The 22846-nt window shown below is 55.3% G+C and overlaps 1 protein-coding gene and 1 long non-coding RNA gene across 12 annotated transcripts in view; one reads left to right on the forward strand and one right to left on the reverse strand.

The window, feature by feature from the left end:
- Window positions 1-22846, forward strand: part of TRIOBP (TRIO and F-actin binding protein) — an 85058-nt gene that overhangs the window by 38427 nt on the left and 23785 nt on the right. For 7 of the 11 annotated variants that reach the window (XM_054241189.2, XM_054241187.2, XM_078340254.1 and 4 more), the window contains 5 exons: window positions 4436-4550; window positions 5520-6560; window positions 9273-9350; window positions 11508-11645; window positions 21889-21945. In XM_054241189.2, coding sequence (XP_054097164.2) covers window positions 4436-4550; window positions 5520-6560; window positions 9273-9350; window positions 11508-11645; window positions 21889-21945 — 1429 coding nt within the window. Of the gene's footprint in view, window positions 1-4435; window positions 4551-5519; window positions 6561-9272; window positions 9351-11507; window positions 11646-16266; window positions 16461-21888; window positions 21946-22846 lie in introns of those variants that run through there. The other 4 variants (XM_078340259.1, XM_054241194.2, XM_035272321.3 and 1 more) reach the window with 2 other exon arrangements.
- LOC128929021 (uncharacterized) lies at window positions 333-14813 on the reverse strand. The gene is made up of 3 exons (XR_008474893.2): window positions 11236-14813; window positions 7229-11153; window positions 333-2781 (listed from the first exon to the last, which is right to left on the reverse strand). It is a non-coding gene; the product is annotated as an uncharacterized LOC128929021 (long non-coding RNA).

The raw sequence follows: 22846 nt of genomic DNA on the forward strand, positions 1-22846 counted from the left end.
TCAGCCTCCCAGCAGCTGGGATTACAAGCGTGCACCACTGTGCCCAGCTAATTTTTCTATTTTTTGTGGAGATGGAGTCTCAGTTTCTTGCCCAGGTTGCTCTCAAACTACTGGCATCAAGCGGTGCTCCCACCTTGGCCTCCCAAAGTGTCTTTGACGTTTTTATGATGACTATTTCTGGTCTGATGTCAATTTTCCTAATTTTGTCTTAACTAATAACTCAGTGTGGACTTAAGATCTTTAAGCCAAAGTTGATTTTCTTTCTTTTTTTTTTCAGGTTAATTTTACAGAGAGAAAGTGTTTATATCAATAACAGAAACGAGGAATAGGTTTTACACTTTTATTAACCATTTGTTTACACAATCACTCCTATACATTTAATTCTACTCTCTTTGAAATCGATTATTTACCATTTAGTCAAGGTTTTATAATTTTACTGAGTAATGAAATTTTTTCCTCTCACCTGGCACCTTTTCCAAATAGAAAACCATTCATCCTCTGAAGATGAAAATTTTCAAACGATATAGTGTGTCAGGGACAGACTGGAGCTTGTGAGCGGGTGGCTGTAGGATTGCGCTTTGATTTTCTCCCATTTCCTCATCGATGTATATTTATTGAGCATCTACTCTGTCCCAGCATTGTCCCAAGTCTGGAAAATTTTTCTTAAAGGCTTATCACATCAAAGCATTGGGAGTTTCGGCTTGATCTTAATCTTTTTTCCCTTAGATGCCTTTGGAATCTCTTAGAGTCATATAAGCATTTGTGGTCATTTGAATTCAAAACACAGCCTTCATTGGATTTGCTAGGCTTGATGGCTTTGGTCCTTTAATTCTCTCTGGAGGTCAAAGAGCCCGTCTAAGCTTCCCAAGGAGGCAGGTTTCCTTTGTCATGCTTGGTGCAGCCACACCAACCCTCCAGAACAGGTGACCCCGAAGAGACGCTGTTGCTTCAGCACCAGACAAGCCGGGTCTCCGTTGGGGTCTCAGAATCTTCTTGAGTCCCTCGCTCCTTTCTCTCATTTCCACATGGGGAGAAAAAGGAAGGCGAGTTCTCAGGAGCAATGCTCATGATGCAAGCTGGAGTTCGTATGCGAAACGCATCCATTCGAAAGACAACACACAAATGCCTTGCCTCCCTGCACCGGATGGTTCCACCATTGTCCTCCCCATCCTCCCAATTAGGGAGGAACAGCCCACTGGGTCATGTTTGGGCTGTGGCTTCACTGCGGCTCCTATACCCCAGTTCCGGGGAAATTCACTCTAAGGCCTTCAGCTCTCACAGAGTAAGGAAACACACTCACCTCAAATTAGATAACAAATTGGCTGGGTGCAGTGGCTCACACCTGTAATCCCAGCACTTTGGGAGGTTGAGGTGGGTGGATCACCTGAGGTCAGGAATTCTAGACCAGCCTGGCCGACATGGAGAAACCCTATCTCTACCAAAAATACAAAAATTAGCCGGGTGTGGTGGTGGGCACCTGTAATCCCAGCTACTTGGGAGGCGGAGGCAGGAGAATCGCTTGAACCCAGGTGGCAGAGATTGCAGTGAGCTGAGATTGTGCCACTGCACTCCAGCCTGGGCGACAGAGAGAGAATCCATCTCAAAAAAAAAAAAAAAAAGTACAAACAGCCTGCTCATGGAGCCCCTCAAACTCAGAAACACTTCTTCCAGGGAACTTCCGTTCCTCTCTGAACCAGCTGCCAGTAACAGCTCAGAGTGCTGCACTTTATGGCTCTGATTCTAAAGACTCTGGCAAGAGCCGTGAAACAGCAACAGACTCCAACCTCGTACTTCTTTCTTTTGAGACAGGATCTTGCCTTTTCGCCCAGGCTGGAATGCAGTAGCACGATCAGGGCTCACTGCAGCTTCAACCTCCCAGGCTCAAGCGATCCACCTCAACCTCCCAAGTAGCTGGGACTACAGCCACATACCACCATGCCAGTCTCATTAAAAAAAAATTTTTTTTCATAGAACAAGGTCTCATTCTGTTGCCAGGGCTGGTCTTAAACTCCTTGGTTCAAATGATCCTCCGACCTCAGCCTCCCCAAGTGCTGAAATTACAGGTGTAAGACACTGTACCTGGCCTCCCAACCCCATACTTTTTTTTTTTTTGAGACAGGGCCTCACTATGTTACCCAGGCTGGAGTGCAGTGACACGATCTTGGCTCACTGCAACCTCTGCCTCCCAGGTTCAAGTCATTCTCTTGCCTCAGCCTCCCGAGTAGCTGGGATTACAGGTATCCTCCACCACACCCAGCTAATTTTTATATTTTTAGTAGAGACACAGTTTCACTCTGTTGACCCAGCCTAATTTTCGTATTTTTATTTTTTCTGCAAATGGTCAGGCAACTGGATAATTTTTGCATTTTTAAAGACCAGGTTTCACCCTGTTGCCCAGGCTGGTCTCGAACTCCTGAGCTCAAGCTATCCGCACATCTCAGCCTCCCAAAGTTCTGGGATTACAGGTATGAGCCACTGCGCCCCGCCCAATCTCATACTTTTAAAGCTGTTGTTCCAGCATGAAGCACAGGCAGACCACAGAAGGCAGGACCTACGGAGGCCTGAGCAGAATTTCCTCTTCCCTTTTTGCTGCCTCACTCTGGACCCACCATAGGGTGGCCTTTTTCAGACTTCTCTTCCTGGTTCAGCTCATCCACCAGAAACATGGCTCCATTTGCTGAGACCCCACCAAAATAAACATTCACGGAGTGCCTGGGTCTTTGTCGTGACCTCCTTAGGTGGAAGGGAGAGATGTGCCGAGGTTCTGTTTGGTGTTTCTACCTGTCAACAGAGATATCACGTTAAACATTAACAGGCATGCCTCCCCGTTAGTAAGCGAGACAACTAACTGGAACCAGACTTCTTACACAAGTGAGAGATGAACTCCGCAGATGCGCCAGCAACGCCTAAATCCAGTGTCTTAGAAATAACATTTGCCCAGGGACAGGCATGGTGACTCATGCCTGTAATCCCAGCTATTTGGGAGGTTAAGGCAGAGAATCACTTGAACCCAGGAGATGGAAGTTGCAGTGAGCTGAGATTGCGCCACTGCAGAGTGAGACTCCATCTCAGAAAAAAGAAAGGAATGACATTTGCTCGCACAGTTCATGTTGGTCTCTGTGGAGTTGTCTGGGAGAATGTTTCTTTCTTCTGATCTTGCTCAGAAGTTTTTTGCCAACAGCTAGGATGGCCTGGAGGTTTTTTGTTTTTTTTTTTTGAGGCAGAGTTTTGCTCTTGTCACCCAGGCTGGAGTGCAATGGCGCTATCTTGGCTCACCGCAACCTCCATCTCCCAGGTTCAAGTGATTCTCCTGATTCAACCTCCCGAGTGGCTGGGATTACAGGTGTGAGCCACCACACCCGGGTAATTTTTGTATTTTTAGTAGAGATGGGGTTTCCCCATGCTGGTCAGGCTGGTCTCGAACTACCGACCTCAGGTGATCCGCCCGCCCTGGCCTCCCAAAGTGCTGGAATTACAGGGATGAGCCACCGCTCCCGGCCAGCCTGGAGTTTTTAAGGCTAAGTGCTGGGATTCTGTTGGTTAACAGTGATGGGAGGGAAAAAGGAAAAGAAATCCAAAATTTACAATATGGACAGGAAAATGATAGAAAGAAGATGGGGGCACACAGCAATCTGCCTCTGTGGCCCCCCCACCTGGGCTGTGTGAGATGAAATGAGATTATGATACAAGCGCTTGGCCCCTGGAATGTAAGAAGTACTCAGTAGGGCCGGGCGCGGTGGCTCACACCTGTAATCCCAGCACTTCGGGAGGCCAAGGCGGGTGGATCACGAGGTCAAGAGATCAAGACCATCCTGGTCAGCATGGTGAAACCCCGTCTCTACTAAAAATACAAAAAATTAGCTGGGCACGGTGGCGCGTGCCTGTAATCCCAGCTACTCGGGAGGCTGAGGCAGGAGAATTGCCTGAACCCAGGAGGCGGAGGTTGCGGTGAGCCGAGATCGCGCCATTGCGCTCCAGCCTGGGTAACAAGAGCGAAACTCCGTCTCAAAAAAAAAGAAGTACTCAGTAAATGCTTTGCCATTACAATTATGTGTGCCCGGTACCTGGTACACAGTAGGTGCTCAATAAATCTTAATTCCCACTAAGACCAGTCTAACCTTTGTCTGGGGGTGGCTGGTGGGCTGCTGGTGGGTGGTGGTTAGTCACGGGAAGTACTGAATGAGACAGGAGTCAAAGCCAGAGCCTCCTCCCCACCCGACCGCAAGATCTTCATGAGGCAGAATAGAGCAGTGTTAAATCATCCCCATTTCTCAGAAGGGGACACTGAGGCCCTGAGAGTCACTTAGGGCCCTTCAACCAGCTTGCAGTGGGGCCCCTGGCTCTCCCACATCTCCTCCTGTTGGAGACGGGAGCAGAGGGGTGGGGTGCTGGTAGTGGGACAGTCCCTCAGAGGCATGGCTGCATTTGCTCATAGGAAGTCCGAGGCAGCGGGGGCCTTCCAGACCCGGGACGAGGGACGGTCACAGCGGCCCAGCCAAGGCCAGAGCCAACTTCTCCGAAGACAGTCCAGCCCTGCCCCCAGCAGGCAGGTGAGCACTGCCAGCTGTATGGGGCCCCGCACCCCAAGGGGCAGCCACTGTCTCTTCCTGCCCCGTAGGAGCCAGGCAGGGGTCCTGGACAGAAAGATCTCTATGAAAGGGACAGAGTCCAGTCATGAGTATCTGTCTCTCCCCTCTTCCCAAGGGCCAGCAGTTCTTGGCAAATGCACAAGATTCCAGACCCCACGTTAGTCCTTTGAAGACAGCCCCCTTCCTTCACTACGGGCTGCTGTCTTTTTTGAGGTGGAGTCTTGCTCTGTCTCCCAGGCTGGAGTACAGTGGCGAGATCTCGGCTCACTGCAACCTCCGCTTCCCAGGTTCAAGAGATTCTCCTCCCTCAGCCTCCCAAGTAGCTGGGAGATTACAAGCACATGCCACCAAACTCAGCTAATTTTCGTATTTTTAGTAGAGACAGGTTTTCGCCATGTTGGCCAGGCTGGTCACTCCTGACCTCAGGTGATCCACCCACCTCGGCTTCCCGAAGTGCTGGGATTACAGGGGTGAGCCACCAGGCCCGGCCAATACTGCTGTCCCCAGCTTTCAGGGAAGGCCTTCCTGCATCAATCCGGCTCGAAGGGCCCTCTCCTTCAGGGTGAATTGTATCTTTAACAAAACTCAGAGGGCTAGGCTCACCCCAGGGGAATGGGCTGTTGGTGGAAGTTCTGGCACCTGACAGCCCCAGCTGGAATCGGTATCTTGGAGAGAGTGAGAAGCCAAGAACGGAAACAGATCTTTGCAGATCTTTTTAGATCTTTTTCTGGAACTGAGGGAAAAGGGTGAAAGCGAGGAGCTGACCCCCCCAAAGTGGGCCCAGGGACCCTGTGTGCTTTCGATGCAGCTCTGATTCAGGCTGCTGTGCGGACACAGCCTTGCCTCTCTGGGGGCCTGGCTAAGAAAGGCAGAGCTGGCAACCAGGTCCCCAGAGAGAGAGCCTCACCTGCTCCCTCACCTCGTCCCCAGGTGACCAAGCCCCCTGCCAAACAAGCAGAACCGGCCGAGCGGAGCCGAGCAGAGCCTCCTCATCCTCGGAGCCATGAGAAGAGACCGGAGGGAGATCGGAGGTTCCAGGGGTCCCCGCCGCCCCCCAGGACATCAGCCAGGACCTCTGAGAAGGAGCTGCTGACACAAAGACCTCTGGAGAGTGGCCGAGCAGACCCAAGACAGCCTCTGGGGGCGTGGCAGAGTCAGGAGGAGCCGCCAGCGTCCCAGGGACCTCACAGACACCTGGAGAGGAGCTGGAGCAGCCAGGAGGGAGGCCTGGGCCCTGGGGGCTGGTGGGGATGTGGGGAGCCCAACCTGGGGGTGGCCAGAGCCTCAGAGGGAACATGGGGGGGCCCTCCCAGAGAGTACCGGGAGAGCTGGGGGCAGCCAGAGACCCGGGAGGAGAAACCCACCCATGAGGTCCCCAGAGAACTAGGGAAAAGCTCACCCATGAGCACCCCAGAGAACTGGGGAGGCCCTGCAGAGACCTCACAATCTTGGCAGCCTGGGACACCCACTGCTGTGGGCCAGGGGGCAGAGGGAGCTTGTCCATACCCACCTGGCCCTGAGAGGCAACCCGAGCTTGACTGGAGGGACCTGCTGGGCCTTATTCGGGCACCAGGAGATGGGGTTTGGGCCCGTCTCCCCAGGCTGGACTGGGAGGGCCTCTTGGAGCTCCTGCAGGCCAGGCTGCCCCACAAGGACCCAGCTGGACACAGGGGTGACCCGGCCAGGGCTTCAGGGCCAGAGCCGGGTCCCCCAGGCTCAAAGGATGCCCCAGAGCAGGACTCACACAGCCAGCTGGAAGGCCAGGCTGAGGCCACCCCAGTCAATGGATACAGCGCTGCACCACGGCCCCAGAGCCCTACCCAGCCTCCCAGCCCTGCCTGCACCTCCACCCAGTGGCCAAAGACCAAAGTGACAAGAGGACCGGCAACTGCAACTCTGACTGGCCTGGAGCAGCTGGGCCCCCTGGGGAGCAGGAGCCCTGCAGAGAGCCCCAGCTTGCCAGAGCTGCAGGTAAGGAGGGTCGAGGGTCCCACCCTCCCAAAGGTAGCCAGAAAGTCAGCCCCACCCAGCCAGATCTCCTAGGAAAAGCCTCCCTCTGAGTAGCCTGAGCCCCAGCATCCCGCCCCCCACTTCCCCGCTGACCACAATCCATCCCAAACACCAAACTGGCCCAACAGTGACAATGAGCAAGCATTTTAAGCATTTATGGGCCAAGCCCTGACCTGAATGTTTGATGTGTACTTTTCCCATTCAGACTCCTTAGCAACCAGGTGAGAAATATACTATTTACAGATAAGGAAACTGAAGCGCAGGGTGAAGCTACTTGCTGGTAGGGGATGGGTAAAACCCAGGTCTCAGTGCAGACCATGCTGAGGCCTCAAGCAAGATGCTCTGGCCAGGGCCTGTTCCCCTCCCGGCTCCACCATACCTGGTTGATGTTGTGTTTGGTGGCACACAGCTGACCCCTCCTGGGACTGTAGCCAGTGTGGTCATGCCCCTTCCCCTGGTGGTTCCCAGGTTCCTGAGTCCAGAACAGCCTGGTTTACCCTCTCTGGCCCCTACAGCTCCTCTCAGACACAGAGGTGCATCAGTGCTCACTGGGTCCAGCTAGCTGTCAAGACAGGCTGCTTAAATGAGGGCTGTGTGCAAAGTAGGCCGGGCACACAGTAGGTGCTCACCCTTCCCCTGGTTCAGTGGTACTTTGGTGCCGCCTTGAAGCCCAGAACATTCTTCATCTGAAGATGGTAGGCAGGGAAGGTCCTGGAGGCCAGAGTCCCACAGCCTGGTGACAGCTCCTTGGGAGGATGGCACATGGTTTTGAACACCAGTCTCTCTCCCTCTGTAAGATGGACCAACCTCAGCTGGGCGCGGTGGCTCACACTTGTAATCCCAGCACTTTCGGAGGCTGAGGCAGGCAGATCACCTGAGGTCAGGAGTTTGAGACCAGCATGACCAACATGGACAAACCCCATCTCTACTAAAAATACAAAATTAGCCTGGCGTGGTGGCTCACACCTGTAATCCCAGCTACTTGGGAGGCTGAGGCAGGGGAACCACTTGAAACTGGGAAACAGAGATTGCAGTGAGCCGAGATCGCACCACTGCACCCCAGCCTGGCAACAGAGCAAGACTCCCCCTCAAAAAATCCTGGTGAAGCTCAGGATTCTCAGGAGACTGGGAGCTGATGGCTAGGAAGGCGTATGAACGCCACGAGCTGAAATGCATTTCACAAATGACAAAACAAGGAATCACCAGGTCCTGCCAGGGCTCCAGCTCCTCTCTATGAAAATCCTTGGCATGGCATTCAAGGCTGCCTTCCCTTCCTTCCGCTCCGGATTTGCCTTATTGGTGTTGAGCTGGCTGCAGGGCCTGTGAGCACATATTCCTGCCTTTGCACATGCTGTTCCCATTGCCTCAGATGCCCTATCCTCCCCTCTTCAGCCACCAAACGTCTGTTCATTTTTCAAGTCATAGGTCAGGCACCCAGTCCTAAGAAGCCCTACCTGAACTCTCCTAGGGACGGTCCCCTTCTGGGCTTGGCAGTTTTGCTTCCCTCATCTGTCCGTGTCTATCCATTTAATGGGGTTGTCATCTCCTCAGAAGCTCCATGGGGGCAGCAGCTCTGCCTGCCCTTTTTTGGTGGGGGGATGGAGTTGCACTCTATTGCCCAGGCTGGAGTGAAATGGCGTGATCTTAGCTCACTGCAACCTCTGCCTCCTGGGTTCAAGCGATTCTCCTGCCTCAGCCTCCCAAGTAGCTGGAACTACAGGCGCATACCATCACGCCTGGCTAATTTTTGTATTTTTAGTAGAGAAGGGATTTCACCATGTTGGCCAGGGTGATCTCCAACTCCTGACCTCGTGATCCGCCTGTGGCAGCCTCCCAAAATGCTGGGATTACAGGTGTGAGCCACTGCTCCGGGCGAGCTCTGCCTGCTTTATCTCTGTACCTCTGGCTCTGGCTCACTGAAATAAAGGGGGGGGGCAGCTCATTGGATACATGCAAGATGGAGGACAGAGGGGTCAGTGGGTGGACAACAGATGGAGGATGAATGTGTGAACAGGTGATGGATCAATGATGCAGGTTGGGGCCGGACGCGGTGGCTCACACCTGTAATCCACGCACTTTGGAGGCCAAGGCGGGTGGATCACCTGAGGTCGGGAGTTCAAGATCAGCCTGACCAACATGGTGAAACCCCATCTTCTTAAAAAAAAAAAAATGATGCATGTTGAATGAATGACAGACACCTGTTAGATGGATGACAGATGGTGATGATGGGTGGATAGCTGAGTGATGAATGAATGGTGCATCTATGATGGATGTTGCTTAGGTGATGGATGGATGAAGGTTGGCTGGAATATGGATAGATGCTGCATGGATGGATAAATGTTGGATGATAGATGGTGGACAGACAGATGTTGGATATATGGGTAGATGGATGATGGATGGAGAGAGGGATACATAGGCATTGCATAAATGGACACACGATGGATCCGTGGAGGGTAGGTACACGCGTGGGTGATAGACAATGGACATTGGATAGATGAGGGGTGAGTAATCAGGGACAGACCCTGGATGGTTGGATGGATACACGGATCTACTGATGCTGGACGTCAGACGGATGCTACATGGACAGATGAGAAATGGATAGAGGAAGGTGGACAGATGGATGCATCCTGGAGAATAAGCTGGGCTAAGCTGTGCTCTTTTTTAAATCTCCAGTTCCAACCAGAGGAGCCTGAGGAGTCAGAACCAAGCAGAGGCCAAGACCCCCTGACTGACCAGAAGCAGGCTGACTCGGTAGTTGGGTCATGGGCATGGGTACATGCGGAGGGGAAGGAAGGGGACAGCAGGTTGGAGATGGCTGTGTTCCTCAGGAGAGCCCTGGAATCATCTAGAGCAAAGTTGGCTTTGCCATGGGGTCATCTGTGTGCGTGTCAGGGCCTTGAGGGGCTCTGGAGAGCCACCTTCTGGCTTGGGGACCTGGGTAGATGGGCCATCCTGAGGTCAGAATCCTAGGCTGTGCTTCTCATTTGCTGGGGCCGAAAAGGTCAGTGTCTTTCCCTGGGCAAATGATGGTTTGGACTCAGTGGTCTCTGAGGGAAGAGATCCTTCTGCTTCGAGAGGGCCGGGCCAGGCTGAGAGAGAGCAGGGCTTCCAGGGGCAGGAGTCGGAGCTGAGGATGTGCCCGTGGTCAGCTGGTCCTGGAGGGTCTCCAGGGTCCTGGAGGCAGGAGAGAGATGTTCGGGGATGGGACCCACGGAGGCTGCTCGGAGGCCTGGCTGCAGCTGGTGAGCACAGCTCTGCCCGCCCCTCCCCGTGACCTGCCAAACAGACTGTTCTCATCACCCTCAGCCTCCAGAGAGGTGAGATCAGAGTTGAGGGCCATGGGGCAGTGGGAGGCAGGGGAGGAGGAGACAGACTGGGGTTGTGTTTTCCGGTCCTGCTCTTCCCCCTGCCACCTCCTGAAAAGCCAGGTGTGGCAGGCAGCATCTGTCGGGCAGCCCGGAGTCCCCAAATCTGGCCCTGCCGTGAGTCAGAGTTTGGGGAATTCTGCTCAAACCCTCACTGGGCAGATGAGGAAATGGAGGCAGGGGAGTCATCCCAGATTACACAGTCAGTGGGTAGCTGGACTCGAACTAGAACCCAGGGCCCAGGAACCACCCAGCGCTCTCTCTGCACCTCCACCCCCAACCCATGCTGCCCCCTGGCCCTGCCCTGATTTCTCCCTTGGCCTGGAATAGCAGTGCTCTAACTTCAAGTTGGGGGCAGTCTTCTCATGTGTGGAACAGGAGGGGACAGGAGACGCTGAAGGCGCTGCCAGCCCTCCCAGGGGCTCCAAGAACTTCGACTTTGCTCTTCCTCTTTCTGGGTTATTTCTTCATACTTCCTGGAGCCAGAGTAAAGAAGGCGGAAATGGCAATGCAGGGGTGCCCCTCTAGTCTCCATGAAACAGGCCCGGCCCATCAACACAGAAAGTATCTCCACCTACCCCTACCCCTTGGTAGCCTTGACTGGTTGGAACTGATAGCTACCTCATTCGTGCATTCACTCACACGCAATTAGTGAGCACCTTCTGTATGCCCCGGTGTGGGTCAGAGGTGAGCCGGGGTGCCATCAAGGAGTTCAGTCTAATGAGACAGTTGTGTGCCTACGGTCAGAGCTGTGATGAGGATGATAGCAGGGTCGAGGCACCCCTACCCACAAAGCCCTCCCGGATCTGTGCTTTGATGCTTCAAGTCCCATCTCCAGAGAGTCTGTAGATTCCAGAGAGGGGACACCTCGCTGTCTCCTACCTTGCCAGTAACCTGCTCTGTGACTTTGGGCAAGTGCCTCTGGTTCACTGGGGCCTTGGTTTTCCCAACAGGGATGACTCCAAAGAGGGAGGATTTGGGGACCCTGCCGGGGGTGCCTATAGAAGTCTGCAACTCATTCCTTTTGCTTAAGTTGGGGTCACAAACCTAACGCACTGAAGGCCAGGCAGGTGGCAACGCTGAGAAGGGGGGAACCGCGGGCCCTTGTGTGACTCCTCGGTTCCAGATAGCTGTTGCCATGGGGAAGATGGGCCCAGAGTTTCCATATCATCCGATCTTTCAAGAAACACTGGAAATATCAATTTATAGGTGAAATCTCTAACCTAAGGCGAAATACTCTGAAAACACTACGTGGGCTGAATGAAACACACCTGCAGTCTGCACTCCCTTCCAGCTGGAGCCACTGGTTTGACTTTAGGATGATGACATGTGCACCTTCAAGGGTGTGGGGCCCTGGGCGCCTTGTCAGTCAAACACAATGTAGTGTTAACCAGCTCTTGTCGCCGAAGCTCTGGGAGGAGAGAAAGATGGGAACCCTGGGGCTTCGTGGGGGGCACCACAGAAAGGGCAGGGGAGGCTGTAGCCAGGGGTGCCCCCATCCCACCAAAGGGACCTGGGGCCAACACTGGACCCTGTTTGACAGGCAGACAAGAGGCCAGCAGCGGGCAAGGCTGGGAGCCCACTCAAGGGCCGACTGGTGACCTCATGGCGGATGCCCGGGGACCGGCCCACGCTGTTCAATCCATTCCTGCTGTCTCTGGGGGTCCTCAGGTGGCAAAGGGTAGGCTGGCTCCAGCGGGGGCTGGAGGGGTGAGGGTGGATAGAAATGGGGAGGGGAGGGAGGAGGAGGGGTGGTGTTAGGCAAAGGAGAGAGTAGGGGCTGAGGTGGAGGCATCTGGGACCCTCACATGGAAGGAGGTGGAAGCAGAGGGCTTAAGCTCCCCCTGGTCTCAGCAAGCGAATGGGTTTCCCACCTCAGGGGCAGGCTTGGGGGCTGCTTTCAGCTTTCCAAGTGAGAGGTGATGGAATAATCTACACAGCTGAAAGCTTCTAATCAGCAACTTCTCGCCAGCCCTCAGCCACGGGGGAGCCAGGTGTGGGGGAAGGGAGGGCGGGCTTAGGAGTGGCTCTGGGATTGCAAAGTGTGTCTCAGACCTGGGCCTGAGCCAGTTTCACAAACATCTGGCATTACGTAACCCATCCCCTGCCTGGAGAGGCCTGGAAACACTCAAGCCACTGGCTGGGTTTTCTGTAAGGGCAGGGAGCTGACACCCACTCCCCCCACTCCCTTCACAGCAGGATAGAGGGGGCCTGGCCATCTCCAGCAGCCACAGCCTGGTTCAGGGGGTCTCTTCTCTTGGTGAGATGCTCTCTTACTCACTGCTGTTGGCTCTGGGTCCAGCACTAGGCTGGGTACCTCAGAGATACTGTGTCCATTTTACAGATGAAGGGACTGAGGCCTAGGGAGGTGAGCTGACTTACCTAAGGTCGCACAGCTTGGGGTATAAAGGAGCTGATTTTCCTCATTCTCAGATGAGAGAAGGGTTTCAGTGAAACTCACTGAACCTTGGTTGCCATATCTGTCTATTAGGAAAAGGTCTGTGGAGACTCTGAGGGCTGCAGAGAGGGCTCAGGGAGATCGGGATGCAGAGAGGGTGCTGAGCTGTTGTTGAAACACTAACTTTCCCATCCATTTCAGAATTTCCTGTTTTTGTTGTTTTTTTGAGAAGGAGTCTCCATCTGTTGTCCAGGCTGGAGGACAGTGGTGAGATCTCGGCTCACTGCAACTTCCGCCTCCTGGGTTCAAGCAATTCTCTGCCTCAGCCTCCCCAGTAGCTGGGATTGCAGGCATGTGCCACCACACCTGGCTAATACAAATAATTTTACTTTTAGTAGAGACAGGGTTTCAGCATCTTGGCCAGGTTGGTGTTGAACTCCTGACCTTGCTTGGCCTCCCAAAGTGCTGGAATTACAGACATGGAGCACAGCATCCAGACTTTTTTTTTTTTTTTTTTTAATTAAGAGGGAGTCTCGCTCTATTGCCCAGGCTGGAGTGCAGTGGCGCCATCATTTTGGCTCATTACAACCTCTGCCTCCCAGTTTCAAGCAATTCTCCTACCTCAGTCTCCTGAGTATGTGGTATTTCAGGCATGCACCACCACACCTGGCTAATTTTTGTATTTTTAGTAGAGACACGGTTTCACCATGTTGGCCAGGCTGGTTTTGAACTCCTGACTTCAAGTGATCTGCCCGCCTTGGCCTCCCAAAGTGCTGGGAAGTACAGGCGTGAGTCACCCTGCTGAGACCAGAATTTCCTTTCACTGCTGTTTGGGGTTAAGGCACCAAGGGTGAGCAGGCAAGCATGGTTATCTGAGTAGTGTGGTACCTTTAAGCCATGGGCAGGAATTACCTTATCAAACTAACTAAAGGTCACCAACATACAGCAGGTCTGGCCGTGGGGCAGTGGGAGGCGTGGGAGGAGGAGACAGGCTGTATTTTCCAGTCCTGCTCTTCCCCCACCGCCTCCTGAAAAGCCAGGTGTGGCAGGGAATGTCTGTCCGGCAGCCTGGAGCCCCCAAGTCTGGCCCTGCCGTGAGTCAAAGTTGGGGGAATTCTGCCCAAAGCCTCATTGTGCAGATGAGGAAATGGAGGCAGGGGAGTCATTCCAGGTTACAGAGTACTGTGGGGATTCCCAGAGCTGTGTGCAGGAGGGCTCATAGCGATCAGGATATGAGGCAGCGGTGTAGGGGGCATGTTAGAAGCACTGGGCTCTGAGATCAGCCAGAGCAGGGTTTAAATCTCAGCTCGGTCCCTTGCTCCCTGTGTGACCTGGAGCAAGTGGCCCTCCCTCTCTGAGCTTTACTTCATCATCTGAAAAATGGACAATATGAGTCTATCTGTGCATGTGAGTTCAGATCAAATGCAGTCAGGCTCCGGCAGTGAACACGGAGCTGGACGTGTAGTAGGTGCACAATCGCCAGCATGGTTATTCTGGGGTGCTTTCCCTGCTTTGCTCCTCCTCTGCTCTACCAAGGACTTACCTGTGCCTACTACATGCCCAGCTCCATGTTCACTGCGTAGCACACCTGATTGTGTTTGATCCGCACTCCAAGGCACAGTTAGACTTACATTATTCATTTTACAGATGACGAAGTGAAGCTCAGAGAGGGAGGGTCACACAGGGAGCAAGGGGCAGAGCTGAGATTCAAACCCTAGCTGACCTCAGAGCCCAGTGCTTCTAACACAATCCCTATATCACTGCCTTCATATTCTGATCTCTCTGAGTCCTCCTGCAGCTCTGCTAATATTTTTAGTTTTAGTAGAGACAGGATTTCACCACATTGGTCAGGCTGGTCTCCAACTCCTAACCTCATGATCTGCCCGCCTCAGCCTCCCAAAGTACTGGGATTACAGGCGTGAGCCACCGTGCCCAGCCGAGCTTTCCCTTATTATCCTCAGTAGAGTAATGTTTGAGACTAGATAACCTCAGTGTTAGCTCTGGTCTTTGCCAGTTTATTAACTCACTCCTGGGTCCCTGAGGCTGTGCCATCTCTGACGTGCCAGGATGAGTTGTGGTTCCTTCATAGGTACATTCATTCATTTGACCCATGCTTACTGAGGATGTACTGTGGGCCTAGGCCCTAGGCTGGCTTCCAAAGATGTAGACAAAAGACATTCCAGCCCTGGCCTCTGGAGCACAGTTAGGTGAGGACACTGACATGTAACTGATGAGAACAGTGTAGTCATCACTTTAGTGGGGAAATGTACAGATGTAGGGAGCACTGTGCCAGCAGTTCCTAAGTCTGCTGGGGACACTTTGGCTTCCTTTGGCCTGAGACTTGAAGGAAGAAATTTTCCAGGCCAACAAGCATTGGGAGTGGGAAGAAGGGAGGGAGAAGAAGGGAGGGGGAAGGGGAGAAAAGAGAGAGAGAGAGAGAGAGAGAGAGAGAGAGAGAGAGAGAGAGAGAGAGAGTGTGTTGGGGTATAGAAGACAGGAAGAGAAGTGTTCCAGGAACAGCAGAGAACATTTGTAGTCAGGGGGTAGAAGGACCTGTCTTATCCTGGGTATTCCCAGTAGTCCTGTGTTGTGTCTCTCTCTCTAGTTTGTTTGTTTGTTTTTGAGATGGAGTCTTGCTCAGTCACTCAGGTTGGAGTGTAGTGGCGCTATCTCGGCTCACTGCAACCTCCACCTCCCAGGTTCGAGCGATTCTCCTGCCTCAGCCTCCTGAGTAACTGGGATCACAGGCGCCAGACACCACGCCCAGCTAATTTTTGTATTTTTAGTAGAGACAGGGTTTCACCATGTTGGCCAGACTGGTCTTGAGCTCCTGATCTTAAGTGATCCACCCACTGTGGCCTCCCAAAGTGCTGGGATTACAGGAGTGAGCCACTGCACCCAGCAAGAGCAATAATTTTTGAACCCCAAATCAAGATGGCAGAATAACTGAAGTGGCAGTTATTCCAAGCTTCCCTGCCTCCCTGCCTAAGGATAGCTAATGAGGGATAAAGAGGTTTTCTTAGGTGCTTTACCTGAATTAACACTTAATCCTTCCAGGAACCTCATGAGGTAACAGCATTACCCCATTTTACAGAGTGAAATTGAGCACCGAGAGGTACCTTGCTTAAGGTAACACTGGGTTGGAATCTCCATGCTACAAAGACGTCCAAGTGCATAGTAACCAATTCCACCACGGTCCCTCCTCACCTGCAGGAAAAGAGCATCTAACAAACGGCTAAGGGTTCTGTGAACCTGAGCCTACACCTGAAAAACCCCAAACCAAAAAAGATCCATTTGTGAACAGTGGGCATTTGGGAAAACCCTGCCATCCAAGAACTCAATTTGTGTCCAGCTTACTCGCTAGGAATTCCGCCTCTTCTTCCTGTGTGACTCGGGCAAATAGGCTCACCCCTCTGAGCTTCCATTTCCTCATTAGTAAAATGAGACCTTCCTCCATAGACAGCGGTGAGAACGAAAATCGACTTTTGGAGAGTGGGACCCGCTGAGTCGTTAGTACTGGTGCTTTGCCCTGTCCCCGCCAAACCAAGGCTCCGAGCCCTAGTGGACCCATCGCTGCGGGGCTGGGGCGGGGAGCGCAGCCTGGGTCGGGCGTACCACGCCTGGCCGCCGGCATCCTCCACCCCCGCGCCATGGCCGGACCGAGTCACCTGCACGCTGGGCCCTTCCTTCCTCCCAGCGCGCCCGCCCGCCCTCCGGCCGCCACCGCCCTCCCCTCCCTGTGGCCCCATCCGCCCGCCCCAACGCCCTCGCGCGCCCGTCCCGTCGCGGCAGGCCCCGCCCCTGGCCCGGCCCGCGCTCCCATTGGCCCGCCGCGGCCCCTGCCGCTGTTTGTCCCGGCTTCCCCGCCGCCCATTGGCCCGCCCGGGTCCTCCCAGGAAGTTTGAAAAAAAAAAAAAAAGTTTTATGGGCGGATGGAAGGGGCCGGGGCAGCGCCGGGGAAGGGAAGGGCCGGAGGCGCGGCGGCGGGCGGCCGAGAGGGGCGGCGGCGGCGGGGTCCCCGCGCCGCTGAGCCCGGCCCGAGAGCCGCGTCCACCTTCCTGCCTCCTGCTCCCGCCGCCCCGGGGCGCCGCCATGACGGTGAGTGCCCCCGGCAGCCGCCCGCGCCCCAGGCCGGGTGGAGGGCGACGGCCCGAGGCGGAGCCCAGCCACTCCCCTCCCGGGCAGCCCCCTCCTCACTTCTCTGAGGCGAGAAGAGGGCTGGGCCTGAAGACGGGGCCACCTCCGAGGCTCTGGTCTGCCAGACCGGCCTCACCCTCCCCGCAGGCTCCGCTCTCGTCTTCCCTCGTCCATTTGCCCCCTGGAGCCCAGGCGACCCCGAGAGGTCCGAACGACCCGTCCCGGCCGCCCCCTCCTCACATTTGGCGGCACCAGTCACGGGTGGATTTGGGGTGACCCTTTCCCACCTCTCCTCCAGCCCCCTAGGCGAAGACCCGATTCCCCAGGGCGGTCATGGGCTCCAGGGAGCGGCGGAGGTGGGCCTGGGCGCGGATGGGTCGCGTCGACTCCGGCCTGGGCAGGCCGGCTCCCGGTGTGGCCGGTGGCCCGAGGTTAGGTGGGCGAGAAGGGGCGAACCGCCCCACCCACAGCCCGGGAGCCAGTCCCGGGACGTCTGAAGCGTTGGGGCCTTGGGCAAGCCTGCGAGTCGGGGTAGGGGCGCGATGGTAGGGGTTTGCCTTTCTCTTAGAGGTGAGCTATACCAAGCCCCGTCAATTACCTGCGCCGTGGTTAGCATATTGAGCCTCACAGCTGGGTTCCCTGGACTCCCCATTTCACAGCCGGGTAAACTGAGGCAGGGGGCGGGGCGTTGGTGAGTTGCCCGTGGTCATCCTAGGTATAAGGGAAGGAGTACCTCTTTTCCTGATGCTCTGGCCCACTGACCATGATGTTCGGGAAGGGAGGGGTGGGGCTGCTTTTGATTTCTGGCTAGTGCTTCAGGGAGGCTCTGACAGCCCAGTGGCCTTGCTAGGGGACGATGAACAGCGTGTGTATGTGCACAGGCGCCAGCAGTCGTCTTTCAAGGAAGTGGAGACCCTGCGGATGAGTGGGCTGGGCTGCTGGGAGGCGTGGCATGCTCTGTGAGTGTGATGGCCAGAACGCCTTGGCTGGACTTCCTCGGTCTCCTCCTGGACATCCTGCCACCTCCCTGCTGGCCCTTCCTGTCGTCAGCAGCCTCCCCTTCCCTGTCAGGAGCAGAAGGGATGTGGGGGGAGGAGGACAGTTGGCTGCCTTGCCCACCGGGTGCCTGCCTGGCCCTCTGCCGGCTGCCTTCACGTTACCAGATCTGATTCTTGAAGGTTGGTAGTAACGTCTTCATCAAATGAGGAAACCAAGGTGTGACGAGGTGAAGTGTCATGCCTCAGGTGGCTCAGAGAGTCCCAGGCTGAGCCAGAGTTTGTATCCAGGTCTATTCCAGCTTGCTTTCTTTGGAGAGATAAGAAATGTACACAGTTGCCTGTCCTGGGGGCAGCACGTGCAGAGCAAGAGTAAGCGTGCTTGAAGGAGGGACAGCACATCCCTGCTGGTGGCAGGAGGCCTTCCCGAGGGAGGTGTCCTCTTTTGATTATAGGCAGAGATGGACTATTGAGGAGACAGCAGTGTGGACCGATGCTAGTGGTTGTGTTTGAGAATTAGTAAGAGCAGCGGGAAGGGATCTGGGGAGGAGGGCCTCACTGCTAGGGCTTGCTCAGGGGCAACAGGGAGACATGAAAGGTTTTAGAGCAGAGAGGAGGCTATGATCACCATTGAGGCCCCAGGTGTGGTGGCTCATGTCTGTAATCCCAGCACTCTGGGAGGCTAAGGCCGGTGGATTGCGAGGTCACGAGTTCCCGGCCAACATGGTGAAACCCCTGTCTCTACTAAAGATACAAAAAATTAGCTAGGTGTGGTGACGCCCGCCTGTAGTCCCAGCTACTCAGTAGGCTGAGGCAGAATTGCTAGAACTTCGGAGGTGGAGTTTGCAGTGAGCCAAGATTGTGCCATTGCATTCCAGCCTGGGCAACAGGGTGAGACTCCATCTCAAAAAAAAAAAAAAAAGATAGTGTTCATTGAGTTCACCCTGGCTGCCCTGCTCCTTCTGTACCTTCCTCCCCTGGCCCCCATGCCCTGAGTCAGGGATCCATACACAGCAAGTGGCCCAGGATCCTCTTCCACCCCTTTTGCCTTTGCCTGGGTGCAGCTTTGCTCCTGGAGCCTCCTTCCCCAGTGCCTGCTGGGCATCAGATTATATTTGGTCCCATATGGACTGTCTGTCTCTCTCCTACAGTCCACCAGGGCAGGGGCCACAGCTCTCAGTCACGGCTAATTTCTTGGCCTACAACAGTGCCTGTTACTTTAGAAGAAGAAAAGAAATTTCTGCAAACACCCCTTGCATCCCCATCTGTGCTGGGTCCTGGTGGGTAAACAGTGTGTCCCTGACTGTGACTTACATCTAGTCAGTTTGGCCTGTGAAGGATAAGTAAATGGCCCCAAGATAGTCACAGATGCCACAGAGGACTCAGCGAGGGGCCATGGGAGGCCAGGACAGGGGCATCTGGTGGTGCGGTGAGTGGCATGGACTGTGAAGGGACGTCAGAGGTGGCCATTAAGCCTAATCTTAAGGCCTGAGTAGGGGCTTGCCTGCTCATCAGAAGAGGAGGAAGCCTAGTATTTCAGGCCAAGGACACGGCACGTGTGAAGGGCCCGGAGCGCTCCTGTGTTGGGATGGACAAGGACTATGCAGTAGTATAAACACAGGCCCCTCAACAAGGGGAGGCCCGGCTGGAAGGGTGTGATGGTGCTTCCCTGCCATCCTGAGGAAGCTGCACTTTGTTTTAAAGCCACCCAGAGGCTGGGTGTGGTGGCTCATGCCTGTAATCCCAGCACTTAGGGAGGCTGTCGGTGGATCACTTGAGGTCAGGAGTTTGAGACCAGCCTGGCCAACATGGTGAAACTCCTGTCTATTAAAAATAAAAAAATTAGCTGGATGTGGTGGCAGGTGCCTATAATCCCAGCTATTTGGGAGGCTGAGGTCAGAGAATCACTTGAACCTGGGAGGTGGAGGTTGCAGTGAGCCCAGATCATGCCATTGCACTGCAGCCTGGGCAGCAGAGAGAGACTATCTCAAAAATAAATAAAGCCACCTGGAGCTATCCCTGGAAATTTTAAGTAAACTTGGGGCACCAGGCCTTTTTCAGTCAGTCCTCCCAGCCCAAGGGTGCATAGAGGGAGCTGTGTCCCTGTCCAGGTGGGAGGCGGGGCCATGAGAACCTGCCAGTGTTCCCAAAAGGTGGCTTCCAGCAGGTGAAGAAGAGGCAGTTGGGCTCTGTACGAAGGGGCATTGTGGGAGATTTAGATGATGGGACCTTTTGACCCTGGGGACAGGTTTCCCTGCCAGTTAGAAAACACATTGGTTGGCCAGTGGCTCACACCTGTAATCCCAGCATTTTGGGAGGCTGAGGTGGGCAGATCACTTGAGCCCAGGAGTTCGAGACCAACCTGGGAAACAGGGAGACCCCATCTGTACAAAAAAAAAAAAAAAGAGTGAGCAAGGTGGAGTGTATATGTCGTCCCAGCTACTTAGAAGCTGAGGTGGAAGGATCACTTGCGCCTGGGAGGTTGAGGCTGCAGTGAGCTGTGATTGTATCAGCACTCCAAAATGGGCAGCAGAGCAGGGCCGTGTCTCAACAAAACAAAACTCACATCGGTGACCTCCTAATCCCAAGGTCACTGTGTCGTGGCGTGCCCAACATGGTGTGTGATGTGTCTGTACTGGGCTCTGGAGGATCACCAGGCTTCTCCTTGTACGGCACGTTCAGTCCTGTCGGAAGCTGTGGGAGGAAAGGACTGCCCCATCATTTGCCACATCAGGCAGCCAGGACTCAGAAAGGGGCTGTGACTTAGGAATGTCACGGTGGCTCCACTTCCCAGGCAGCCCTAGAGATTCCTGTCCCTGATCTCCCAGCCCTGGCCCAGGGACTTTCGCCTGGGCCCGCCCAGTGGTACCAGCTCTGTGGGCCCAGGAAGCCAGGCTCCTCTGGGCTAGGTAGGGGTTGGGTATGGGCTAGGTAGACTGCCCATTAAGCACAGGAATTTAGACCAGGGGGATAGAAGAGGGTAGATATTTCCTCAGCAAGTTTTTCTGAGCCTTGCCATGGTCAGGTCCCCTCCCCTACAAGGCTCTGGGGCCACAGGAGGTCCCAGACTGAAGGAAAGTAGAGCCAGCTGTGGTCACCAATTTTCGGTCTTAGCTTAGGGTCGCCCTGGGTAGCCTCTGTCTCAGGTGGAAGACAGGGTGGGCAGTAGAGAGCAGCGGGACAAATGCAGCCCCAGGGGTTCTCAGCTCTGAGCAGAGCCAGTGTCCCTCCTTAGAGGCATGCAGGGAGGGGCTGGGATGCCATGCTACGGGGCTGTGCGAGGTTCTGGATCTCCAGCTGCCCCAAGCCCCCCTTGGTCCACTCCCTCTACCAGAGAAGGGACTCCGTGGGAGGAGGGTGGGTCAGGAGAGGTGGCCAGGCAAGGTGGCTCTGGTTTCCAGCTGCCACTGTCACCACCCACCCCACTGAGCCATGCCACCCGCTCTCTGCAGGCAACCAGACACCTTGGTCTAGTGAGGCCTTGATGTAGGTGCTGATAGGTAAGCTTAGAGCCATGGCAACAGGTGGCCACCTCCTCCCAGCTGGTGGCAGGAGCTGAGACTGCAGAGGGACCAGGACTTAGATGACAGAGGTCTCCCCAGCAGGCAGGGAGGGTCTAGTGGTTGACACCCACCAGATGGGCATCGGGAGAAAAATGCTGGAATGAGCAACTTCTTTATCTAGGCCTGGGTGGGGGTGCCTGGCACGGCCCCCATGGAACATGCTACAGCTGGTAGTCCCCAGACCCCGGGGCTGTACCCCTCTGGGCAGCACCCAGAAGGTAGGACTTGCTGGGACTGAGGTACCCTAGCTTCCCAAAGAGATCTGGGGGGACCAGAGGGTTCCTGACCCCAGCCTGCGACTGGCTCTACCTCCCATAGTCTCCTGGAGCCAAGGGAAGGGCAGGACTGGCGGGGCGACAGGAGGGCCTGTGGGGCAGGCTAGGCAGGAGCATGAGGTATGGTCCCCTCAGGCCACCTGGTCCTCATCAGAGGGAGGAACTGGATAGTTTGCGCAGTGCCGCTGGTCTGGGCTGCCCTCTGAGCTCTCAGGAGGTCACTTTACAGGCAGAGTTCTCCCAGCCCCTCTCTCCAACTCTTGGGTGAGGAGTGGGCTGGAGGGAGGGCCCTGGGACATCCGGGCAAGTGTGCCACCCACCCAGCCCACCTTCTCAGCTCTTTAAGTGCCGCTATCAGGAAAGGGCTAGGTCTGCTTCAGTGGCTGGAGAGCCTGCTTGGACTTGGGGGTTACCTAGGCCCTTAGCCCTCTTGGCTGGCTTCCTAAGAGCTTGGTACCACAGGACTTGGGGGCAGGGTGGGTGCAGCATGTCCCCCTCACCAGCCCCCGTCAGCTTCCTGCTGGCCCCAACTCACCTCCCTCCTCCTCTCCCACAGCCCGACCTGCTCAACTTCAAGAAGGGATGGATGTCAATCTTGGATGAGCCTGGAGAGGTAGGAGGACCGAGGTGGGAGAGAGGAGGCTGGACTGTGCTGATGTCGGGCCCTGGGGCAACCCAGGAGGCTGAGCTGTCCCTGGCTTCTGGGGTGGGGGTGGGGGCTGGGTCTGGTGTGAGAACCCTGGGGGCAGGGGCTGCCCATCAGATTTCTGCCTCCTGGAGCAGTCTGCAGTGTGTAAAAGGGACCAGGGTGGGGGCCGTCTAGCCCCTCACATCCAGTGCCCCATCCCTTGATCTCATCAAGAGCCTCTTGGCCCTCCCACCTCAGTAGGAGCCTGGCTGGGAGTCGAGGGTCTTGGGTGGAAGGGCTGATGGAAGTTGTCTGGACTGAGACACAGATTCCTAAAGCCTGGGCTGAAGGGGGCGGGGCTCAGGGCACAGGTGCTGGAGTTTCATCCACCTGGAGCCCCACTGGTTGGGGTTGAGTCACAGCCTTCTCTAGGCCTCAGTGGCCACATCTGTGACATGGGCATAATGGATAATGGCGATTCTTTCGAGGTGGATAACAAGGTCACAGAGATCAATCGTGTACAGGTGCCAACAGCCCCTGGCACTTACTGTGGGCTCAGCTAAAGACCCTTCCCTTCCTGTGGCATATGTGTCCTTGGAACCAGCAGGGACAGTGGCCGTTTCCCAGCTCTGTTCTTTCGGCTGCCAGGCTGGCTCCCTGCCCACCCTGCCTGGGCAGGAGCGTCTCCCCACCCTGGCCCTGCATGCGCCTGCCGCTCCGGCCTTCGTGCAGCCTGCATGCCGGGAAGGGCTCCAAGCCAGAGGGGATTTCATTGTGTTTCCGGCACACATGTTTTATTCCCTCCAGCCCACAGCCTTCCCTACCCACTGCCTGCCCACTGCCCCTGGCGGCTGCTCTCTAGGCTCACACAAAGGCTGGCACCTGG

This window comes from Callithrix jacchus, chromosome 1 (genome assembly GCF_049354715.1).
Source record: "Callithrix jacchus isolate 240 chromosome 1, calJac240_pri, whole genome shotgun sequence".
NCBI lineage: Eukaryota > Metazoa > Chordata > Mammalia > Primates > Cebidae > Callithrix > Callithrix jacchus.